Source organism: Volvox carteri (genome assembly GCF_000143455.1).
Source record: "Volvox carteri f. nagariensis unplaced genomic scaffold VOLCAscaffold_4, whole genome shotgun sequence".
Classification (NCBI taxonomy): domain Eukaryota; kingdom Viridiplantae; phylum Chlorophyta; class Chlorophyceae; order Chlamydomonadales; family Volvocaceae; genus Volvox; species Volvox carteri.
In genome coordinates this window covers 1,430,868-1,450,411 of record NW_003307547.1, presented here as the reverse complement: position 1 = coordinate 1,450,411, position 19,544 = coordinate 1,430,868, and the positions used below count along the sequence as shown (strand labels likewise).

Here is a 19,544-nt window from a genome sequence, read left to right as displayed (position 1 = left end):
TCTGCCGCCAGCGGTCGTTCGAGGTTTTCAGCCAAGTCCTTAGGCTCCGCAGTTGAAGCAGCAGCACCCGCGAGTGCGGTCAGGACGCAGACCGGGTCTGTGGTATCGGAGGCAGCGCCTTCGGCGCCCAACCCGGGGCCGGCGGCGCCGGCGGCGGGGAGCATGCCGGCGGCGCCACCGCCAGCAGCTTCAGCTCCGCCGACATCGCCGGCACCCGTGTTGCCGGTCCCACCATCGGTGCCGACACCCTCGCCGCCGGTCCAGCCGGCGGCGCCGACACCCCCGCTGCCGGCTGAGCCGGCACCCTCGCCACCTGCTCACCCAGCGGCACCGGCCCCGCCGGCCCCGCCTGCGCAATCGGCTCCGCCGGCAACTCCACCACCGGCTCCGCCAGCTGCCCCGGCGCCTCCGCCACAGGTTGCGCCGGCTCCACCTGTGCAGAGCCTGCCGGTTACCACTGCGCAGCCAGTAGGCCTACCTGCTGCCGCTACAGGGCAACATGGGGACGCAACTGCTGGAGGGAACTTTGCTGGATTCCCAACGCCAGCAGCAGGGACGTAGCTTGAGCCACCTAAAAATGTATTATTTGTTTCATATCATGTATAGAGTGCAAGGCTACATAAGGCCTGATGCGCACGGGGCTTTGTTCGGTTGTTGGCCTGGAACTCGGATCCAATTTCGCGAATGGAAGCTCCTGTTAATGTGATTCAGGTGCCTTTATTCATTTTTCTTGGCTTTAATGCATTACGCACTTTACTCTACATTATGACTGGTCTGAGTTGCTTAAAAGAGCCGTGACCGGCTTGTATATAATGAGGAGCACTTTTAAGACCCCAGCCCGCCTATCAACAGGGCGAGCTACTCCTGAGGCTGAGAACTCTGAAGCTACTGTAACTACTCCTAAGGGCCTCTTCAGGAATCTACGGAACAGCTTTCATGTCCGCCAGACCCTCACCCTCACCAGCATAAAACCAAGGACACAGCTCTCGATTGAGACAGCCACTGCACTAAAGAGGCGCCCATCTCCATTTCATGGCGACTCAGTCAAGGTGTGAAACCATCGGACACTACGGCTTATTCAACCATTGTCCGTAACCATTGTTGACGGAAACCGCGTCTAACGCTCAACGTTAGGTTTTCATTCGGGTTAAACCTGTTATGGAAGATGACTTGAAGCAGGGTGAGATCGTCTTGACTTGGAGTTGAGCCTTGGGCGTATGACAGCAGCTCAAAATTTTCGCTTGCAGGCCGAACCAAAGAGGCACTGGATGTTTGCGAGAAGGATGGAAAGCGTGGCATCGTTCTGCCAGCTGCCAACAGCAAGGAGAACTGGTAAGGTCTAGGAAGCTCAGCCTTCCATGTATGCTCAGCAGCCCTCAATTGCTTGCGCGTGTTCCCGGATCACAGGTTCTCTGACTTTGACGGGGTGCTTGATGGCGCTACTAACCAGGAGGTTTTTGACGGTAGGCCGGGTTGCTCTGCGGCGTCCAACCGTCCGCATAGGCGGGTGGTGCAAGAGGCCAATTGGATCCCCACAGACCGCCACCGCCACATTTCCCCAAAGCCCCATCTACCACCTCTCCACCTCTCCCCACACATCACTACAATCAGAGTCCATGTCTTTGTCCGCGCTTGTCTGTATGCTGTCCGCAGCCATCGGTGGGGACCTTCTGCGTCAGTTCCTCAGCGGCATCAATGTCTCCATCATGGCATACGGTCAAACTGGTTCTGGCAAGACCTACACCATGTTTGGATGCAGCGAACACGGCTCTCAGGTGCGGAACCTTGATCAGGGAGACCTCCGGCGGAATGTTGAGACCATGCACTGCGCCTTACATGCAGTTTGATACATTCACACTCCTCTTCCGTCATGTCCGGCTTACCTTTCCCCTGTAAATGTATCAAAGCAAGCAATATTCAGCTCAGCCAGAGAAACTGACTCTTTCTTACAGCCCTTGCCCCTCCCCTTCCCAACCGTAGCTTTCTACACTCGAACTCAATCACTGTTTTATGCTTTTGCCGCAGCCCGGCAGCAGCAAGGACATCATAGTCTCCACTGCCTCTGCCCCCGTTTTTACGTGCTAGCACTGACCTGCTGGCAATGCAGCTTATCCACGATCGGACACATCCAATCCATGCACACAGACACACACACTCTCTCTCTACACGAAGCTTGCTTCGGTGCAGTAATTCGTGCACCACCATCGGCATTTCCCTCATCGCGGCTTAGGTCATTAAAAAACGCACTTATCGACACACGCATGCATACAGGTGCAGGGGCTGCTGCACTTGGTGCTGCACCGCATCGAGGAGCAAATTGGCGCCCGGATGCCGCTGGCGCGGCTCAGCGTCTCCGTGTTCGAGGTCTATAATGATGAGCTCTTTGTGTTGCTCGACACGGCTGGCGCGGAGAAGCGGCCCATGAACAAGGGCATGGTGGAGTACAATCTGCATAGACCTAAGCAAGTCAATGATGGTGCGTGCGCATCAATGCGGACGGGAGGGTGTACGGAATGGGGCGGCATGGCGTGACGGGCCCAAAGAAGCGTGGGGAGGCGAGGGAGAGCTCGGCAGCAGCGGTGGCTGCCGATATGGAAGAAACCTCCTTGGAGAGCAGCTGGGAGGGCGTGGAAGGGGGGGAGAGCTGCAAGGCAAGGGGCGATAGCCGGGGAGGGAGGCTGGAAGCGGTAAGGATTGGTGTGCGACCTTGTATAAGGCAGGACTGGGTTCGTCGGCTGTGTTGCCCTTGGCTTCTTGCGTGCCGTCCTATTTCCTGTCCTATCCCAAATCCACTCCACTCTCCGCAGTGGGCGAGGTGGTGGGTCTGGTGTTGGACGCCTTGCAGCTGCGAGCCCGGGACTCCACGGTCCGAAACGCGACCAGCAGTCGCAGTCATGCGTTTGTAAAGCTGCGGCTGGAGCAGGCGGCCGTGTCACCCGACGAGCAAGGACTGGATTCGACGCTCTTCCTGGTGGATCTGGCGGGTAGGCAGTCTGAGATGGGCTTAGCGGTCTTATTAGCCTTGGACGGAAGGGGCATTGAATGGAACGCGTGACTTGGGCGTGGGTTTGGTTGTCTGTGCAGGGTGAGTCCGGCCGACCCCGGCCCAAAGTTTCAGTCCTTGCTTGTTTCCATTTGTTCCGTACCATGCACCCGCCGCACGGCCCCTCTCAAGGTTTCTTTTTTTCCCGTAAGACCTACTCGCATGGACAGTGCTGAGTTGCTGTGTTGGTGTCGTATGTGACTTGTCGCTGTGTGTATTGTCTCTGTCGCTGCAGGCAGTGAGAGCATGTCGAATGTATCGAGTACCTCCCAGCAGAATGAGACCATCCACATCAACAAGTCGCTGCAGGCGCTGGAGAGGGTGGTCAACAACCTGTCGAACTGCAGTATCCACGTGCCCTACCGGGACTCACTACTCACGCAGGTATGCTTTTGCCAGAATGAATGCTGCTACTGTTTACTGTTACTGTTACTGCCACCGTTGCTATTGATACCGGGGAGACGTCGTCATGGCTTGATGCTGCAGCAGCCGCGTTGCTGCCGCGGAAAGGGAGGAGGGGGAGCTGGGCCAGGAGAGAGTTTGAGAAGCAGGCGACGTTCAATAATAAACGGTTGCGGCCGGATAAGCGCATACTATGTTTCTATCAACTTCTCTCAGTGGACGCTTGTAAAAGGAGCGACGATGCTTAGCCTGCCCGACCCACCCACCCACCCACCCGGCTCAATGCCTGACATAAATCCCCCCGACATAAGCCAAACAGTGACACATCGTTCGCCGTCCTCTGTGGGAGGACTCTTTTCCATTGTCTCGTCATTTATGGTTTTCCCTTCCCACCTGTGCGCCTTTCGTTCACAGGTGCTCCAGGAGGGGCTGAATCCGCAAAAGGCCCGTGTGGCCCTGGTGGGCACTGTCAGCCGCTTCCTGGCGGATGTGCACGTTACCAAGAGCACCCTCATGTTTGCGCAGCGGGCTCGAAACATCCGCACATTTGCACAGGTCAACGTCGCCACGAAGCGGCCACAGCAGCTCTGCCCCGAGGAGATCTACAGCCAGCTACAAAACATGCAGGTGTGTGTGTGTGTGTGTTGAGGGGAACTAAAGGTGAACCAAAGGGTTGTCATCCCTTTGGGTTTTTCCCGAAGAAGACACCCAAATTTGCATGGCATGACACGGAGGATGGAGGCTGGGGTCGGGCAGGGCGAGGGCCGGAGAGGAGCACCGTTTGAGCTGCTGTAATCGTACTGCTGCTGCTGCTGCTCCTCTGTTGCTGTTGCTGTTTCCGCAATGGTGTAAGGTTCACTTCCCCGAACCATGAACCAATGAACCCAAAGGGTTGTCTGTCCCCTTTGTTCATCCCCTCCCCTACTCACCTACCCCCGCAGGGAAGCCTCCTCCCTGAAGCCTCCGCTCTGTCTACCGTATTAAACCCCACAGTGCCGCGGTTCCCTTTCTTAACTTCCGGGCCCCTGGTTTTTTATGTGTCTCGCTGCCCTCTCCACACGACCAGGCCATCAACAACAAGCTGCGCCAGCAGCTAGCCGACCTGGAGAGCAGCCAGGAGCGCCTCCAGGGCCGATCCTCACTGCACGTGGAGGCCATGAGGGCCGAGCTCACCCACCTGGTGGAGCTGCACAGCGAGCTGCAGCAGACCAGCGCCAGGCAGCAGCAGGAGGCCGAGGAGGCGCTGGAGATGGAGCGAGCCGCACACGGCGCCACGCGGATGCTGCTAGTAGAGGCGCAGCGCTGCAACGGGGAGCTGCATGGGGCCGTGGCTGCGGCGGAGGCGGAGGCGCGTACCTCGACACGCTTGGCGGGAGAACTGCAGTTTCGGCTGCATGAGTCGCAGTTGCAGGTGGTGCGGCTCAATGGAGAGCTGGCGGGGGCGCAGTCGCTGGCGAAGGAGGTCCAGGCGCAACACTTGGCGGCGCTGCAGCAACTGACGCAGACACGGGAGCAGGTACGTGTGTCCCCGCCGTATTTGGTTGGGGGATGTATTCATTGTTGTGTAATAAATAACACAGGTAAACACTCGGTCACTATGAAGATCACTCGGTCACTTTGGTGGATGGACGGAGGGCTGTGATATTGCGTTGCGGCAGCCAACCATCTCCATCTCCGTCCCCATCTCTCTTTTCCCATCTCCTCGCATCTCTTCGCACAGTCTAATTGCACAATTTTTCCTCTTCTTCCTCTGTCGGGTCAACTCATTCGGGGGCCTCATCCGGGTCTGCACTGCGTGCTTTCTCCAAACCAAAGCTCTTCAGTCGCCTCCAGTCGCCAATACTTGCCGTTATCCGCTTCTTGCATTTTCGCAGTAGCTATTAACCTATTCCCTTCCCATGCGGACCAACCCCTTTTTGACTTACACCCCGTAACGCACAACACGCCTACTCCTTCACGAACATGGTCCGTGCCGTATACACCGTCAGCTGACGGCGCTCAAGGGCCAGCTAGCAGCTGCGGAGGCTGGTGGCGACGAACTTCAACGCACCATAGCCCAGGTGCTATCTGAGGCACAGGATCAGGCCGCCACGCTACAGCTGCAAGCGCGGGAGCTACAGCAGCAGGTCAAGGCTACCCATGCGGACAAGACAGCACTTGCGCAAGAACTAGGGGAAACTAAACAGCAGCTGGATGAGGTGCTGCTGCTGCTGCAACAACAGCATGAGCAGTATCAGCAAGAGCTTCATGCTATGAAGGACGCGCAGGAGGCGATGGTAGCGGCTTTGCAGCAACAGCAGCACGACATGATGGCAGGGGAGGGCGCAATGTATATGAAGGAAGGGACAGCAGCGGCGGCGGTGGATATGGGCGTGGAGGCGAACTTGGAATGGGAGGGCAGTGACGGCACGCTTGCAATTGCGCATGAGTTGGAAACCGCGCAGGGCCAGCTGGAAGCCCGAACGAGTCAGCTTGGGGAGGTGGAGCAGCAGCTGGCAGCTGCACAGCAACAGCTGCTAGCTGCCGCGGCGGAGGCGGAGGAGCAGCTGGCAGCCGCACAGCAGCAAATGACGGCAGCTGCTGCCGAAGCCGAGGATCAGATGGCGGAGGCGCGTGCCGCCGCTGCCTCCGCCAGAGCTGAGGCTGCGTCCCTGCGCCAGCAGCTCGCCGAAGCAGCGGCGGCGCGCAGCGCCGCTGAGGTTGAGGCGGCGGCGCGACTCGTACCCCTCCAAACCGAATGCGAGCGATTGCGTGCTATGTGCGTATTATCGGAGCAGCAGCTGGAGAGATTACAGGCGGAGTGTGAGAGGCTGAGGGAAGAGGGTGGTGAGGCGCGGGAGGCCTTGTTGCGGCTGCAGGCGGAATGTGCGCGGCTGAGGGAGGCGGTAGGCCGGGCGGAGGCTGCGGAGCGGCAGGCAAAGCTGGAGGCGGTGCAGGTGGAGCGCGACGTGGGGCCGCGACCAGAGGCTATGAAGCAGCTTCAAGAGCGCGTGCGGCTGCTGGAGGCGGAGAAGAAGCGCTCCGAAACCGATCACAGGGGCCAGCTGGAGCTCAAGGACAAGCTGGTATGAAGAGGAATATGGTGTATGGGTACTGTACATTCTCCTAGTGAGAGAGGGCTGCCGAGGGCCCCATGCGACGAAGCCTACCTGCCCGGTCCCTGCACATGTAGCCCACAACACACTTCATCGCGCTCGCAATGGCTGACCTTTCCTTCCTTTTCCTTCTTCTTCTTCTTCTTCTTCTTAAATCTTGGTCCCAGAGGCCTAGGAGGGACCTCCTTGCATCTCCTGTATATTATTATGCTGTGACCTGCTGTACAGTAGAGAGGATGACTCGCGCTTCACTTACCTAGGACACGTTGCTCCGCGCTATCCGCGCTATCTCACTGTGACCGCCGCCGCCACGGACCGTGCCCTGCAGATTCGTCAGTTGGAGAACATGAACGCGCAGCTACAATCTGAGATGACTAAGCTGGGACATGATCCCGCCACCGCTAACTCCACAGGCGGAACAGGAGGCGACACACCGGCTGGCGGCCCTGTCGCTGCTGGCAGCAGCAGCCCCTTTGCCAACCACTATCATCAAGGCAGCCGCTCCGATTCAGGCGCCAGCCCTGCCCACGGTGGTTCGGCCGTAATCATGGATGACGGCCACAGCCATAGCCCCTGTCTTGCAGGTGCCGCCGCCTCAGCGCCACCCAGTCGGGCGCCTTCGAGTGCTGGCATCTTATTACTCAACCGCACTACCACCGGCAGTGCAGCGGCGCTCGCACGCAACAATTCACGCGCGCTAGCAACAGGCGCGCCTTTATCGTCATCGTCATCCTTGCCCATGGGCTCGTTGACGCCACCGCCGGCGCCTCGATGCGCATCAGTGAATGGCGCAGTGACGCCATCCTCCGCTGCTGCGAAGGCGGCGGCAGCAATGGCTGCAGCAGCAGTGGCTGTGACACCGCCGCCGGCGCCAGCACCTGCGCGGCCTATTAGTGGGGAGATGGATGTGCTGGATTTGGTAACGCCGGAGGGCGCTTTGCCGGGACCCCCAGAACCGCGGTTGACTCCGACCAGCTGTCCGCCAATGGATGATGGGGTGGTCATGGTGATGCGGGAGATAGGAGTACGGCGCCCAGATGAGCTCAAGCTGGCCACGAAAGCTGTGAGAAATCAGGTGGGTCGGGGAAGAATGGTGACTTACCACTTCGCATGGGGATATGGAGGTGGCGGTCGTGGCGGTTTCAGCTCTGTTCCAAGAAGCCAGAATCGTCCCCCGCTTTGCCAGCGGCTCATTCCAACCAAACAACTTTCCACCTTTTCCTTTTCACCCTTTCCATATCGCAGATGAACTTATGACCATAGGACTTACTACCGACCAGTTGGTGATTGATGGACTGAAGGGATGCTGCTCAGTTGGATGCTCTCGTTGTCGCATAATGACCAGTTAAGGTAGCCAATACTGCAGCTTTGCGGGCCGATTGGCAAATTGCAGAACGTCTAAAACGTTTACCTGACCATTTTTAACCTACAAGTGTTCGTCTCGTTGTTTCGTGGGACGGCACAAGCTGTGCACCTGTGAGCTGGACTTGTATATGGATGCAGGAAAGGACTGAAGATATTTTGACTCTTGTTGCGGGAAACGGCGAATTGTGGCGCCGACTGCAGGAAATGCAGCGGCAAGAGGGGTTGGGTACAAACTGTACAGTAAACGGAACGTCGTCACGGTTACAGCACAGCGCTGGAACACGCGGGCATGGGAAACGGACCCACACCCGGGGGTAACTTGGCACCATGGCATGCTTCATGTATATAGCCCCTCGACCTCTCCTATGTAGACATTTTGTCGGCATGAGGAAAATATTGACTACGCCACGAATATGACAGCACAGCGCGTTGCGGCCCGTTGTGGACACCTTCATGTTACAGTCCTGCCGCAGAGCCGCATAGTGATATATAATGGTGGCCGCATAGTGACAATGTCTACTCTGGGATGACGCTTTTGTAAACGATTACTCGAGTCTGCTCCCTCATAACCTCGTCCAAGGATCGCCAGAAGGGAAAGCGCACGTTTACTTCCCGCTAATTAGAGGTATCTACGGGCAAGGATTGGTGGAACTGACACGTTACATACATGATAGCTAGTGGTGAAAAACATCCCCCCTTCTCCGCACTTCCAATCCACACCACAGCAGCTCCTCACCAAATGCCCAACCCTGCCCAGCTCTTCCGTCTCCGCGTCATCCGCTCCTTATATCATCCACCATCCATGAAAGAGCCCCGCGGGAAGATAGATGTCCTGGTAAGCTGGTAGACATCTCCCACTGTGCTCCACACCGTGTCACACACACAGACAGACACACACACACACACACACACACAGAGGCAGACAGATATATAGTCGTCATTACCGCGTTTTCATGAGTTCGGGGAACAGCTCCTGCGGCACATCAATGCTGCCCAGCCGCTTCATGCGCCGTTTGCCCTCTTTTTGCCGGTCCAAAAGCTTGCGCTTCCGGGTCACGTCGCCACCGTAGCACTTGGCAGTCACGTTCTTACGAAGCGCCTTGAGCGTCTCACGCGCGATGATCTTGCCGTTGGCTGCAGCCTGGTGGAGTGGACAGCGGAGAGGCGGCACGTGGCGGGGGCCACACAGGCGGTTTAGGGATGCATGCCACATCGGGACGCGATAGGAACGGACTTGCCGAGTAGGTAAGGGTACAGGGAGCGTTCGCACTTGCCTACTTGCCTTCAATCTCTTCCGGTCAGCAGCACAGCCACAGCCTCACTTTCGTAGCTGACAATCACACACAGCCGCACATCTGAACAACAAAAACTCTGACGCAGCCCACACCAATTCTCTCTCATTCCCTTCACCTGCAACACCACCTCGAACTGTTGTCGGTCGAGCAGGTCCTTCATCTTCACCAGCAGCGCCCGCCCAATGTGCGGCGCGTCGTCCCGTGCCACCATACGCGCCAGAGCATCCACCGGCTTGCCGTGCGCCAGGATATCCAGTCGGACAAGGTCAGCTGGCCGGTAGGGACCCTCCTCGTAATCGAAGGACGCATAGCTGAATCGACAAAACGGGGCAAAACAGCAGTGGCGACGGCGCAGACGACATTTATCTCGTTATAGTACTGTTACTTATTTTGGGTGCCTAAAAATATAAGCAGATGTCAAGCTCAATAATATCTAGCGTCTACCACAAGAGAAATCGTCACCATCATCAGTATCAGTATCAGTATCAACAATCCAAACCCTCCCCAACCCAGCCCGCACAATACACATGCCCTCCGAGAAGCCAATCGCCCCCTGGGCCCCTCACCTCCACCCCCTCGCCACCCCTGCCCTTGGCACGCACCCCTGAGAGCGGCTCTTGACGAGGCTGTAAAAGTCACCCGCCAGCTCAGCTAATGGCAGCCGATATCGCAGCATGGACCGACCGCCTCCTAGGGAACTGTGCTCTAACTGCTCCCCGCGCCGCCCCGCGCAAAGCTCCATAAGCCGACCCACACAGCCATCGGGGCAGATGATGGTGGCCGTTACGGTGGGCTCCAGAATGCGGGCCACTCGCGTGTCGACTGGGTACTCCGATGCGCTCTCGAGTGTACGGCTGGATCCGTCCGGCATTTCCAAAACGTACGGCACCATGGGCGTGGTGGTTACGACACTGGCGCCGTACTCTTGTTGCAGACGTTGTGTGAAGATTTCCATGTGGAGCATGCCCAGGAAGCCGCAACGGAAGCCTGGTCCTAGGGCTTCGCTGTTCTCGCGCTTTACCACCACACTGCAAGGAGGAGGAGGAGGAGGAGGAAGGAGGAGGAGGAGGGGGGGAGGAGGAGAGGAAGGAGAGGAGGAGGAGTGGAGGAGGAGGAGGAAGGAGGAGGAGGAGGAGGAAGGAGGAGGAGGAGGAGAGGAGGAGGAGGAGTGGAAGGAGGAGGAGGAAAAAGGAAAAAGATTTCAACATTGAGGAGGGGAGGGGGAAAGGAAGAATCGACGGTAAGTAAGTTCCCGGGAAAATGATCGATGGTAGAGGATAAAAGGCGGTGGGATAGCAGGGCAACGAGAGAACATGCACATGGCGCAATTTTGGAAAAAAAGGGTCGCCAACCTGATAGGCATATCGCGGATGTTACATCCCATGGCGGCGGCAGTGACGGACGGCGCCGCGGTCCCCCTGCTCCCCGCCAAAAAAAAGCTGTAGCTCTCTCCCCTCTTTCCCCCCCACCTCCCCCCTCACCTCGCATCGTTGAGCAGCAGCTTGTCCATAGCGGTGGCCAGGGACTCGAACTCCTGACCATCACCGCCCAGAGGGAACAAACCCGCGAACACCTGCAGTAGCAGTAGCAGTAGCACCACGTGGCGATGTGTCCATCAAGGACAAGGGAGGGGGGAGGAGGGGAATATTCGTGTCCCATAATTACCAATACACTGGTAGGCAACCGCATCTGTACGACTCCTCCTTTTACCTCTTCTTCTACCCCTACTTCTACCTCTCCTACAACTCAGAAAGCCAGTCATGAGCCGTGTATGGCCGTGTGTACCAACCCCAGAGGACACCCTGGGGGGGAATTCCAGCTGTGAAGGCGCGTGAGGAGGTGGGGTCATGGGCGGGGAATGCCGCCGCCGCCGCCGAAACACACAGACACACACAGACGCACACGTGTATGTGACGTATGTGATGGACGTGAGAATCCCCAACCCCCAGCGGTTTATCCAATCACACCACATCACATCGCCTTGGAAGTGAGTGGACGTCAGTGGAAGATATGAAATGCAGCCCTTCTACCCCACCCCACATACCCGTAGTGCAACCACCACTGCCACACGACCACCACCACGACCACCACCCCCCCCCCCGGTGCCTACCATGGCTTTGGCGGGCCTGAACCCGGGCAACCGAGCAGGCGGTGACTGCCCCACCACCACTACCCCCTGGCCTCCACCTCCACCTCCACCTCCTCCGTGTTGCTGCTGTTGCGGTGGCGGTGTCACTGCGTACAGTGTGTCCCCCACCCTCGCCGCCTTGAGATCCTTGATGCCGCACAGCAGGTAGCCCACCTGGCCGGTGTGGAGCCGCCCCGTGGGGTGGCGCTCCGGGGCCTGGAGACCTACCTGGGGAGGGGGCAGGGGGGGGGGGAGGGGGGAGGGGGAGGAGGTGTGTTAGAGGATGGAAACGGGAAAGGGAACTGGCACGCAACCAAAACACACACAATCGCCTTTTCATGTCGTACATCGCAACTCTGCGTCCCACCCACCCACCCACCCACCCACCCACAAAACACCCACCCACCCACTCCAAAATCAGCCCCCGGCCTCCCGGCCATCCACGCACCTCCTGCACCTCGTACGCTGTCCCCGTAGACGCCATGGCCACCCGCATCCCCACCTCCACTCGCCCATCCACCACCTCCACCAACATCACCACCCCGCGATACTCGTCGTGGAAGGCGTCGAACAGCAGCATGCGGAGGGGGGCAGAGGGGTCACCACCGGGCGCCCGGATGCGCCTGCCGGCCGGGGGGGGGAGAGAGGTGGGGAAAGAGAGGTGGGGAAAGAGAGGTGGGGAAAGAGAGGTGGGGAAAGAGAGGTGGGGAAAGAGAGGTGGGGAAAGAGAGGTGGGGAAGGAGAGGTGGGGAAAGAGAGGTGGGGAAAGAGAGGTGGGGAAAGAGAGGTGGGGAAAGAGAGGTGGGGAAAGAGAGGTGGGGAAAGAGAGGTGGGGAAAGAGAGGTGGGGAAAGAGAGGTGGGGAAGGAGAGGTGGGGAAAGAGAGGTGGGGAAAGAGAGGTGGGGAAAGAGAGGTGGGGAAAGAGAGGTGGGCAAAGAGAGGTGGGGAAAGAGAGGTGGGGAAAGAGAGGTGGGGAAGGAGAGGTGGGGAAAGACGAACCACGTGAACGAGTGAAGCTGCTGCCAAGGAAAGAGTGTACCAGGAGTAGAACTGACCAAAAGGCGTTGTTGAAGGCGGAGGGGGAGGGAGAGGGGAGGCCCATGGAAAGAAGAAACGGGTGGTTGATTATCTTTCCGTTGCAGATCTCCTTCCCCCAACCGCCCAACCGCCACTCACTCTATCACTGCTGGCAACACCTCCTCCATGCCCTGCCCCGTCTTCGCGCTGGTGAACAGCACCCCCCCCGGGTCCAGATCGAAGGCGGTAGCCATTTGCTCCGCACAGCCCCGCGGGTCGGCGGCCGGCAAGTCGATCTTGTTCACCACAGGAATGAGGTCCATGCCCTGCATACAAACAGACAAACATCATATACATACATAAATACACACATACATACATACATACATACCCTTTTTAGTGCATAGCCAACTCCTAAGCAGTTCACACGCACACATTTCTGCAACACCAGCAGCAGCAGCAGCAGCAGCACAGCACACATACAAAAAAGCAAAAGTACACGCACTGGGCATCGTACACCCGCGACCGAACACCACCACCACCACCACCACCATCTCCTCCTCCTTCTCCTTCCCTCTAACAACCTGCTCAAACGCCAGGAAGAAGTTGGCAACCGTCTGCGCCTGAATGCCCTGCCCCGCATCCACCACCAGCAGCGCCCCCTGACACGCGGCCAGAGAGCGGGACACCTCGTAGCTGAAGTCCACGTGGCCTGAGGGGATCAGGGCCGGGGGGAGGGGGGGGACGGGGGGAGACATGAACCTGAGCGGGGAAGGAGGGGGGGGGAAGACGAACCACACACGATTGAAGCTGCTGCCAGGGCAAGATAGTAGCAACCGAAGGAACTGACCGAAAGGCGTCCGTGGCGACTGTGACGACTGTAACCTCGGGATGACGACTGTAACCTCGGAATGAAGAATTGACGTAGATGTTGGAAGTCCTACCTACCTAAGCCGCCAGAAATATTATAGCCAACCCGTAAACTAGTAGGTGAAGAAAAAGTAGTGAAGGTGGCGAGGAAAAATGCTGACGTAAAAGTGGCGTAAAGTTGCTGGCTAGGAGAGAAAGCTGCATAGCTGATACTGAAAGGCTGCCGGTATGCAAGTGTTCCTCCCAACCCCCCCAAAAAAAGGGAAGGAGGGGGGGGAGGGCAGTGTTTTTTTAAAGTAATATATTCCTTAAAAGGAATAAGCATAAGGCCATTTTGGCCTTTGGAAAAAAGGATTGAATTGAGGCCGACCCGTACATTTTCATTCCTCCAGCCAAAAACGTCCATTGCTGTCAGATTGCTCCGTAGTTGCAGAACTTAGTATTATCGATCATAGAATAGATATGAGGGGCCGTAAGAAGGTCAAGCCCGTGAGTCAATGCGGCATCGCAGAATGTATGACCGGTCCTCACATAGCCAAACACGCAAAAGGCAACGTACGACTCGAACGTCGAACAGACACCAAAACAGCAAGATAAGCCTGAAAATATTTCTGATAAAGGCGTTTGGGACGGCGGTGCTGTTGTTGTCGGTAATGCATCGGCAATGGTGTTGCTGCCAGCGGCGACCGATGACACGGGCGCCATTACCCCTGCCCTCCATGGCAGGTGGTATCAGCCTAAGCGCAAGCTGTCACCCAATCAGCTCGACAACAACGACAGTGAATGCACCCGAGCGCTCGCAGTGCCAAGCGGGACGAGGAGGTGGCTGGACAGCAGCAGCAGGGGCCGGTACATGATGAACCGGTAGAGTCCTAGTGTGCTGTGGTTTGCAGTGGCGGGTGACGGCGGGGTGATTTGCTATGCGGTTGCTTGCTTTGGGCCTTTGCTTGGTCGGATTTACTTATTGCTCACAAACAGTGCCAGAACTATCTATGCATGTGCATGAACATGAGTGCGCACATGAACGAAAACGCGCCAACTCAGTGCGTGCCTCTCTTGGGGTCTATGAGGGGAGTTGTAACTTATCGGGGGGGGTCTGGGGGGGGCGTAGCCCCCCCCAGCGCCCCACACTTACGGAATAAATTACGACGACCCTAATAGCAACTTTGTTACTTAGGTTGGAATAAATTGAGACTCGCCCTAAATAAAAAAAACCACTGGGGAAGGACGGTAAGACGAACCACCACGTGAACGAGTGAAGCTGATGCCTCCTTGGAGGATATAGACTCTGATACGGCAGAAGTAAGGAAGGGGATGGTGGGGGGAGAGAATGGGGAGTTGAGGGGAGAAGGGGGAGGAGGGGCGGACATACATACACATATGCACAGCCAAAAGACTCACCTGGCGTGTCGATAAGGTTGAGCAAGTACGGCAATCCTTTATGTTCGTACACAAGCGACACCGTCTGCGCCTTCACGGTGATGCCCCGCTCCCGCTCCACCTGAACATGACCCCCGTTGGCCGTTGACCGTTAGTGGTTATCGTTGACCGTTAATAGTGACAGGGCGCAGGGTCTTGTTAATGTTATATAAAGTCCGAAGTTAGGAGGATTTACGAAAACCGAATGTCGTATAATGTTTTATGACTTTTTTCCCCTGACATACATACATACATACATACATACATACATACATACATACATACATACATACATACATACATACATACATACATACATACATACATACATACAGCCAAACACACCTGCAACTTATCAAGATACTGCGCATTATGGGTGGTCCTTGCTCCCAATGCGCCGGTCATTTCCATGAGGCGATCAGCAATGGTGGATTTGCCTTTAAAAGGGTGGGGAGAGGGAGGAGGAGTTTGGTTTCGGAGGGACGGGGGAAACCGCATGATGATGCGAAAATCAGGGAGAGAAAGAGAAAAGCAAAGCAAATAACCAACTGCCGCCAACAACGCAGCCAAAATCATCGGGGGAGTGCGTGGAATACACGTTCGGAGGTGTACGGACAAACCCAAGTGGACGAATTGTCGTACGGACGTTATCATCCTAGCGTTTATTCCCGTGCCGTGCGACAGAAACCGTCTCCCCCCCAAGCCCCGGCGTTGTGACACCCCTCCCAGGACCCCCACTCCTCTCCCCTTTCCCCTGCTCCCAGAAATACAAAGGTACTTAAAAAGCCATGTACGGCATGTACATGCACGCGTGAATGCGCTGCAAGTGTACGGCACAAATATGCCGTACGTACAACGAGTACGACAAACATGTTTATGGTGGAAAAAAAGGTACACTCTTACCGTGGTCTACGTGCGCGATGATGGAGAAGTTGCGGATGCGGTCCGGGGTAAACGACGCCACGTCATGACCCCCCGCCACGAACCCCAACGGCGGCCTCCGAGATTGCTGCTGCTGCTGCTGCTGCTGCTGCTGCTGCGACGCCGACAGCGGCAATGAGGGATCTGAGCTCGGGGTGCCCTCGCTCTCCTGGGCGCCGGCCACCGAAGGCCACTGCTGCTGCTGCTGCTGCTGCTGCGATGTGGCGGCGCCGGCGCCGGCGGCTGCAGTGCTGGCGTAATGCCGTCCCGTCATGAGCGACGCCGCCGCAGCCGCCGCCGCCATCGCTGATGCAACGGAATGCCGACCGAGACTCCGCTGCCGCCCCTGCTGCCGCCCCTGCTGCCACCAAATGCCTATATAGCCCCTAACCCCTGCCTCTGCCGCTGCCTCTGCCGCTGCCGTGTTCGCTAGCACGTCCCCTCCGCGACCGCTACTGCTGGAGGCAGGGAGTGCTGACGTCGCCGCCGAGTACCGCCCGTACCACCCGGACCCAGGGCCGCACTCCGGGGCCCGGGAGACCTGGCCTGCGGGAACCCATTGGCTGCTATGGTGCTGGTGGTGGTGGTGGCGGTGGTGGTGGTGGTGGCGGTGGTGGTGGTGGTGGCGGTGGTGGTGGTGGTGGCGGTGGTGGTGGTGGTGGCGGTGGTGGTGGCGGTTTACAGCTGTTGGCCAATGGTGGTGGTGGTGCGGTGTCCCCGGCTGCGGCCCTCCCTTGACATGGCCGTGTGCTGGGGAGCTGGAGGAGGAGGTGGTGGTGGGAAGGTGGGATGGCAGTGGTAGCTTCCCTCCGTGTGCTGCTGCTGCTGCGGTGACGGTGGTGGTGGCTGTGAGGGCAGAAGCGCACCGTAGCGATGAAAGCTGTGTCGAGGCTGAGTTCAGAAGGGGCTGATGGAGGTGGCAAGCTTGCGGCTGTGGTGACGATGGTGTGTCTGTGTCCAGGAGGTTTAAAAGTGTGCGGCAGGGATGAGAAGGAAGACTCGAAGGGTTGTACTGGTGCTTGTGGTGACTGCGGGGTGATGGCAGGGAATGCGACTGGGTGCTGTTGGGGCTGGCGCTAGGGCGTTGTTCGGGGGAGTTGAGGTTTGCTGCTGCGCAAACTTGTAGACAAGATGCAGAGGCACTCTGCCAGGTACTGCGAGCTGTAATCCAAAAGGAGCTAGAGGAGGCATCTAAGGTGGCGTAGGCTGCCGCGGCGCGCAGGACCGCGGATGGGCAGGGTGCGCTCAGCATTGGCGTCCGCAGACGCCGTGTACAAGCCAAAGCTTATTACGTCATGAGCATGTAGAGGTATATTGAAACGAAATTTTACGGAAACGATGGAGATAGACTACAAGCTTCTGCTCCGAAACTTGCTGAGAATTCGTAATGCTGTGCGTCATCAATTCGACCATCTGACAAGGTTATGCACACCCTGGCAGCGCACTACACTTCATTATCAAACTTTATCATCGTATCGTAACGCGCTGTGGCTGCTGGTGGTGTCAACGACTATCTCGCGGCGGGGATGTCTCCACAGGAAGCTCGATCTGAGAACTTAACATATAATACAAGTTAACAAAACATAACCTGACCTTTGGTGACGTGAGCAAGCGTTGTGATTGCGCTTCTGTTTTTCGCTGACGCTTCTAGCAGGCGCAACGTTGGTGTCTGGGTCATGCGTTTCGCTTGCTAGTTCTGCAGCGCTTCATTACGTACTTTGCTGAGTCTCCTCTGGTCTAGCTGAAAACCGCTTCGGCAGTCTGCAAGGATGGAGGGCGCCAGGAAGCCTGTTGGCAGCGGCCAGGGAGTCAAGGCAGCATTTCATTTCACCTCAGCCCATAATGGCTTCTCGCGCCTTGAGGAGGAGACGCCGCTTGGTTCAGGTGCGGCCCTGTGTTGCCCATTTCTCTGGGAACCGCTGCCGTACCCTCATATATCGGAAAAGCTCTCCAGGCCATAACTCACCCTCATCACAAACATGCCCAATCCAGATCCCAATCAGATCCTTAGAAAACTCCTCTGATACACCCTGGGGTTACCCGCCTCGCCCTTGTCGCCATGTGTTTCTATCTACCTCCCCCTCGAAGTCCCTCCACCTAATGCATTTGGGTGCGATGTTTACACTGCATATTCCCCACCACATAACTGTTCTCTTCATTTTGTGCAAGAGCTTATCACTATTGCAATAAATGTTCTATCTAGCGTCTATCCAGCGATCAACGTGAAGCCCCATGTCCCCTTGTTACGTTTCTCTAAACCCCGCACGGAAAACACACGCACACGCCACGCCTCTCTCCCTCACCTCAATCCTTCCCCCCTCCCCCATTTCCCCCTCTCTCCCTCTCACCCTTCACTCCCTCGCTCGCTCGTAATTCGTCTTTCCCCCCCCCCTTCTTCTCTCTCCCCCCTCCCCCCTCCCCCGCAACTCCATTCAGGCGAGGGGGAGTTCCGCAAGCGTTGGGCCCCGGAGGAGTCGGCGGGCTTCCTGTCCCGGCTGCTGTTCATGTACTGCAACGGCCTTGTCCGCCGCGGCTACGAGCGCCCCCTGGAGCCCGAGGACCTGTGGGACGTGGCGGCACGTGACGAGGCGGCGCTGGTGTCGGCCAGGTTTCAGGCGGCCCTGGCGGCCACCGCCGACCCCGTGAAGCACCCGCAGGTGGGCGCCAGGGATGGGGGGAGGGGTTACACACAGGTATCAAGGAAAACAGCAGCCGACGACAAGAGGGGTGGCGGGCTGGAGGGAGCTGGGGGAGGGGGAGGGGATAGGGATTTTCAAGTGCGGGAGAGGGCGTATTTAACACTGCGGGTCAAACCTTTGTCCTGGAAGAGGTGTTTTTGGAAGGAACCCCTCCCGTACTATCACACGTAATAGAAAAACCCGCAACCCCCTTTTCCCTACATTCCAGGGCGTGGTTTGGAAAGCCATGCTCAAGGTCCACGGACGTAATTTCTTGTTCACGGCGGCCATCAAGCTCGTCCATGACATCATCATGTTCATGTCGCCGTACTTGCTGGAGCAGTTGCTACACCACATGGGGCGAGGGGGTAGTCGCGGCGGCTCGTTCGGCATCGCGGTGGCCATTTTGGTGGTGGCGGTGCTGGAGAACTTCACCGTGAACTGGTGGGTGGGTGGGCTTTGGGCTGTGAAGAGGGGGGAAGTAGTGGGGGGAAAAAGCAGGTCGCCGTGACTCGTACGGCAGTTGGTGGTCTGTCTGTACGTCAGAGCCGTCGTTCCATTGACTTTTGCTACGTGTAATTCCCCCCTCTCCACACACACACAGACGCACACACAGACACAAATATACATACAAATATACACACAGACATGACCCTCTTCTTCAATCTCCCGTCCCCCCTCTCTTCACAACCGCCGACTGGTTAGTTTCACTGCTTTCTTCACATCCGCCGCAGCAGTCTTCCCTTGGTATCAGCTTCACTTCTGTTCACGTGGTTTGTCTTCCCAACCCCCTTTCCCCCGACTTCCCCAACCACTGACAGACCTCACAATCAAAACACATTCATTCGCAACCACATCAATCTACCCATAAAAAACGCAGTCATGCTAGCGGCTCCGAAGCCCCGTGAACCTCCCAAAACCAACACCTCCTATTCTGTGGTCCTCATCCTATCCTAAGCACCTCCTCCTCCCCGTCCGGCCCCCCTCCCCTCCTTCCCCCTCCCGCCGTATCAGAGTCTATATCCTCCAAGGAGGCATCAGCTTCACTCGTTCACGTGGTGGTTCATCTTACCCCCCTTACCCCCGTTACCTCCGTTCCTCTGCCCTGTACTTCCAGGTACTTCCATATACTATTCCGTATGAGTCTCCATCTCAAGATTGCCCTCATCGATATGATCTACGACAAGTCGCTTCGGATCACCAGCGCCGTCAAGGCGGATATGGGTACGGGGGCCATCGTCAACTTGCAGTCCAACGACACAGCCAAGCTGTGGAGCTTGGTACTGTACCTGCACGTCATTTGGAACGGTG

General features: G+C 57.4%; 4 protein-coding genes across 4 annotated transcripts in view; 2 read left to right on the top strand and 2 right to left on the bottom strand.

Annotated features, from left to right (window-relative positions):
• VOLCADRAFT_87065 (uncharacterized protein) overlaps positions 1 to 561 on the top strand; it is a gene marked incomplete at both ends in the record, with an annotated part of 4,792 nt that extends 4,231 nt beyond the window's left edge. The window contains one exon of the mRNA XM_002946904.1: positions 418 to 561. Coding sequence (XP_002946950.1) covers positions 418 to 561 — 144 coding nt within the window. The remainder of the gene's footprint in view (positions 1 to 417) is intronic.
• Positions 562 to 1,158: 597 nt separating this feature from the next.
• Positions 1,159 to 8,740, top strand: VOLCADRAFT_87064 (Kif9 type kinesin; the record flags this gene model as incomplete). The annotated part of the gene is made up of 12 exons (XM_002946903.1): positions 1,159 to 1,180; positions 1,248 to 1,332; positions 1,408 to 1,463; positions 1,654 to 1,775; positions 2,272 to 2,476; positions 2,808 to 2,984; positions 3,279 to 3,427; positions 3,860 to 4,072; positions 4,512 to 4,961; positions 5,434 to 6,510; positions 6,869 to 7,615; positions 8,663 to 8,740. Coding segments are annotated over 12 exons (3,381 nt in total), but the record flags the coding sequence as incomplete, so codon positions are not given.
• Positions 8,553 to 15,915, bottom strand: VOLCADRAFT_72951 (uncharacterized protein). Its single transcript, XM_002946717.1, has 12 exons — positions 15,538 to 15,915; positions 14,980 to 15,071; positions 14,617 to 14,716; positions 12,930 to 13,057; positions 12,505 to 12,671; positions 11,777 to 11,951; positions 11,437 to 11,556; positions 11,311 to 11,355; positions 10,682 to 10,773; positions 9,803 to 10,228; positions 9,316 to 9,511; positions 8,553 to 9,046 (listed from the first exon to the last, which is right to left on the bottom strand). Exons 1-12 carry the CDS (start codon positions 15,857 to 15,859, stop codon positions 8,846 to 8,848), a joined length of 2,064 nt encoding a protein of 687 aa, XP_002946763.1. The 5' UTR covers positions 15,860 to 15,915; the 3' UTR covers positions 8,553 to 8,845.
• A 206-nt stretch (positions 15,916 to 16,121) lies between these two features.
• On the bottom strand, positions 16,122 to 17,381 carry VOLCADRAFT_87061 (uncharacterized protein; the record flags this gene model as incomplete). Its single annotated transcript, XM_002946716.1, has 3 exons — positions 16,122 to 16,313; positions 16,422 to 16,486; positions 17,273 to 17,381. 3 exons carry the CDS (start codon positions 17,379 to 17,381, stop codon positions 16,122 to 16,124), a joined length of 366 nt encoding a protein of 121 aa, XP_002946762.1.
• Between the last annotated feature and the right edge of the window lie 2,163 nt (positions 17,382 to 19,544).

Excerpts from the sequence above, each read along its gene's own strand:
- VOLCADRAFT_72951 (XM_002946717.1), bottom strand. The coding sequence starts at position 15,859 with ATGGCGGCGGCGGCTGCGGCGGCGTCGCTCATGACGGGACGGCATTAC. Across the intron at positions 12,672-12,929 it reads TCTTCCTGGCGTTTGAGCAG|GGCATGGACCTCATTCCTGT; the intron begins GTTGTTAGAGGG and ends GTTTGTATGCAG. Across the intron at positions 10,229-10,681 it reads CTGCTGCTCAACGATGCGAG|TGTGGTGGTAAAGCGCGAGA; the intron begins GTGAGGGGGGAG and ends TCCTCCTTGCAG.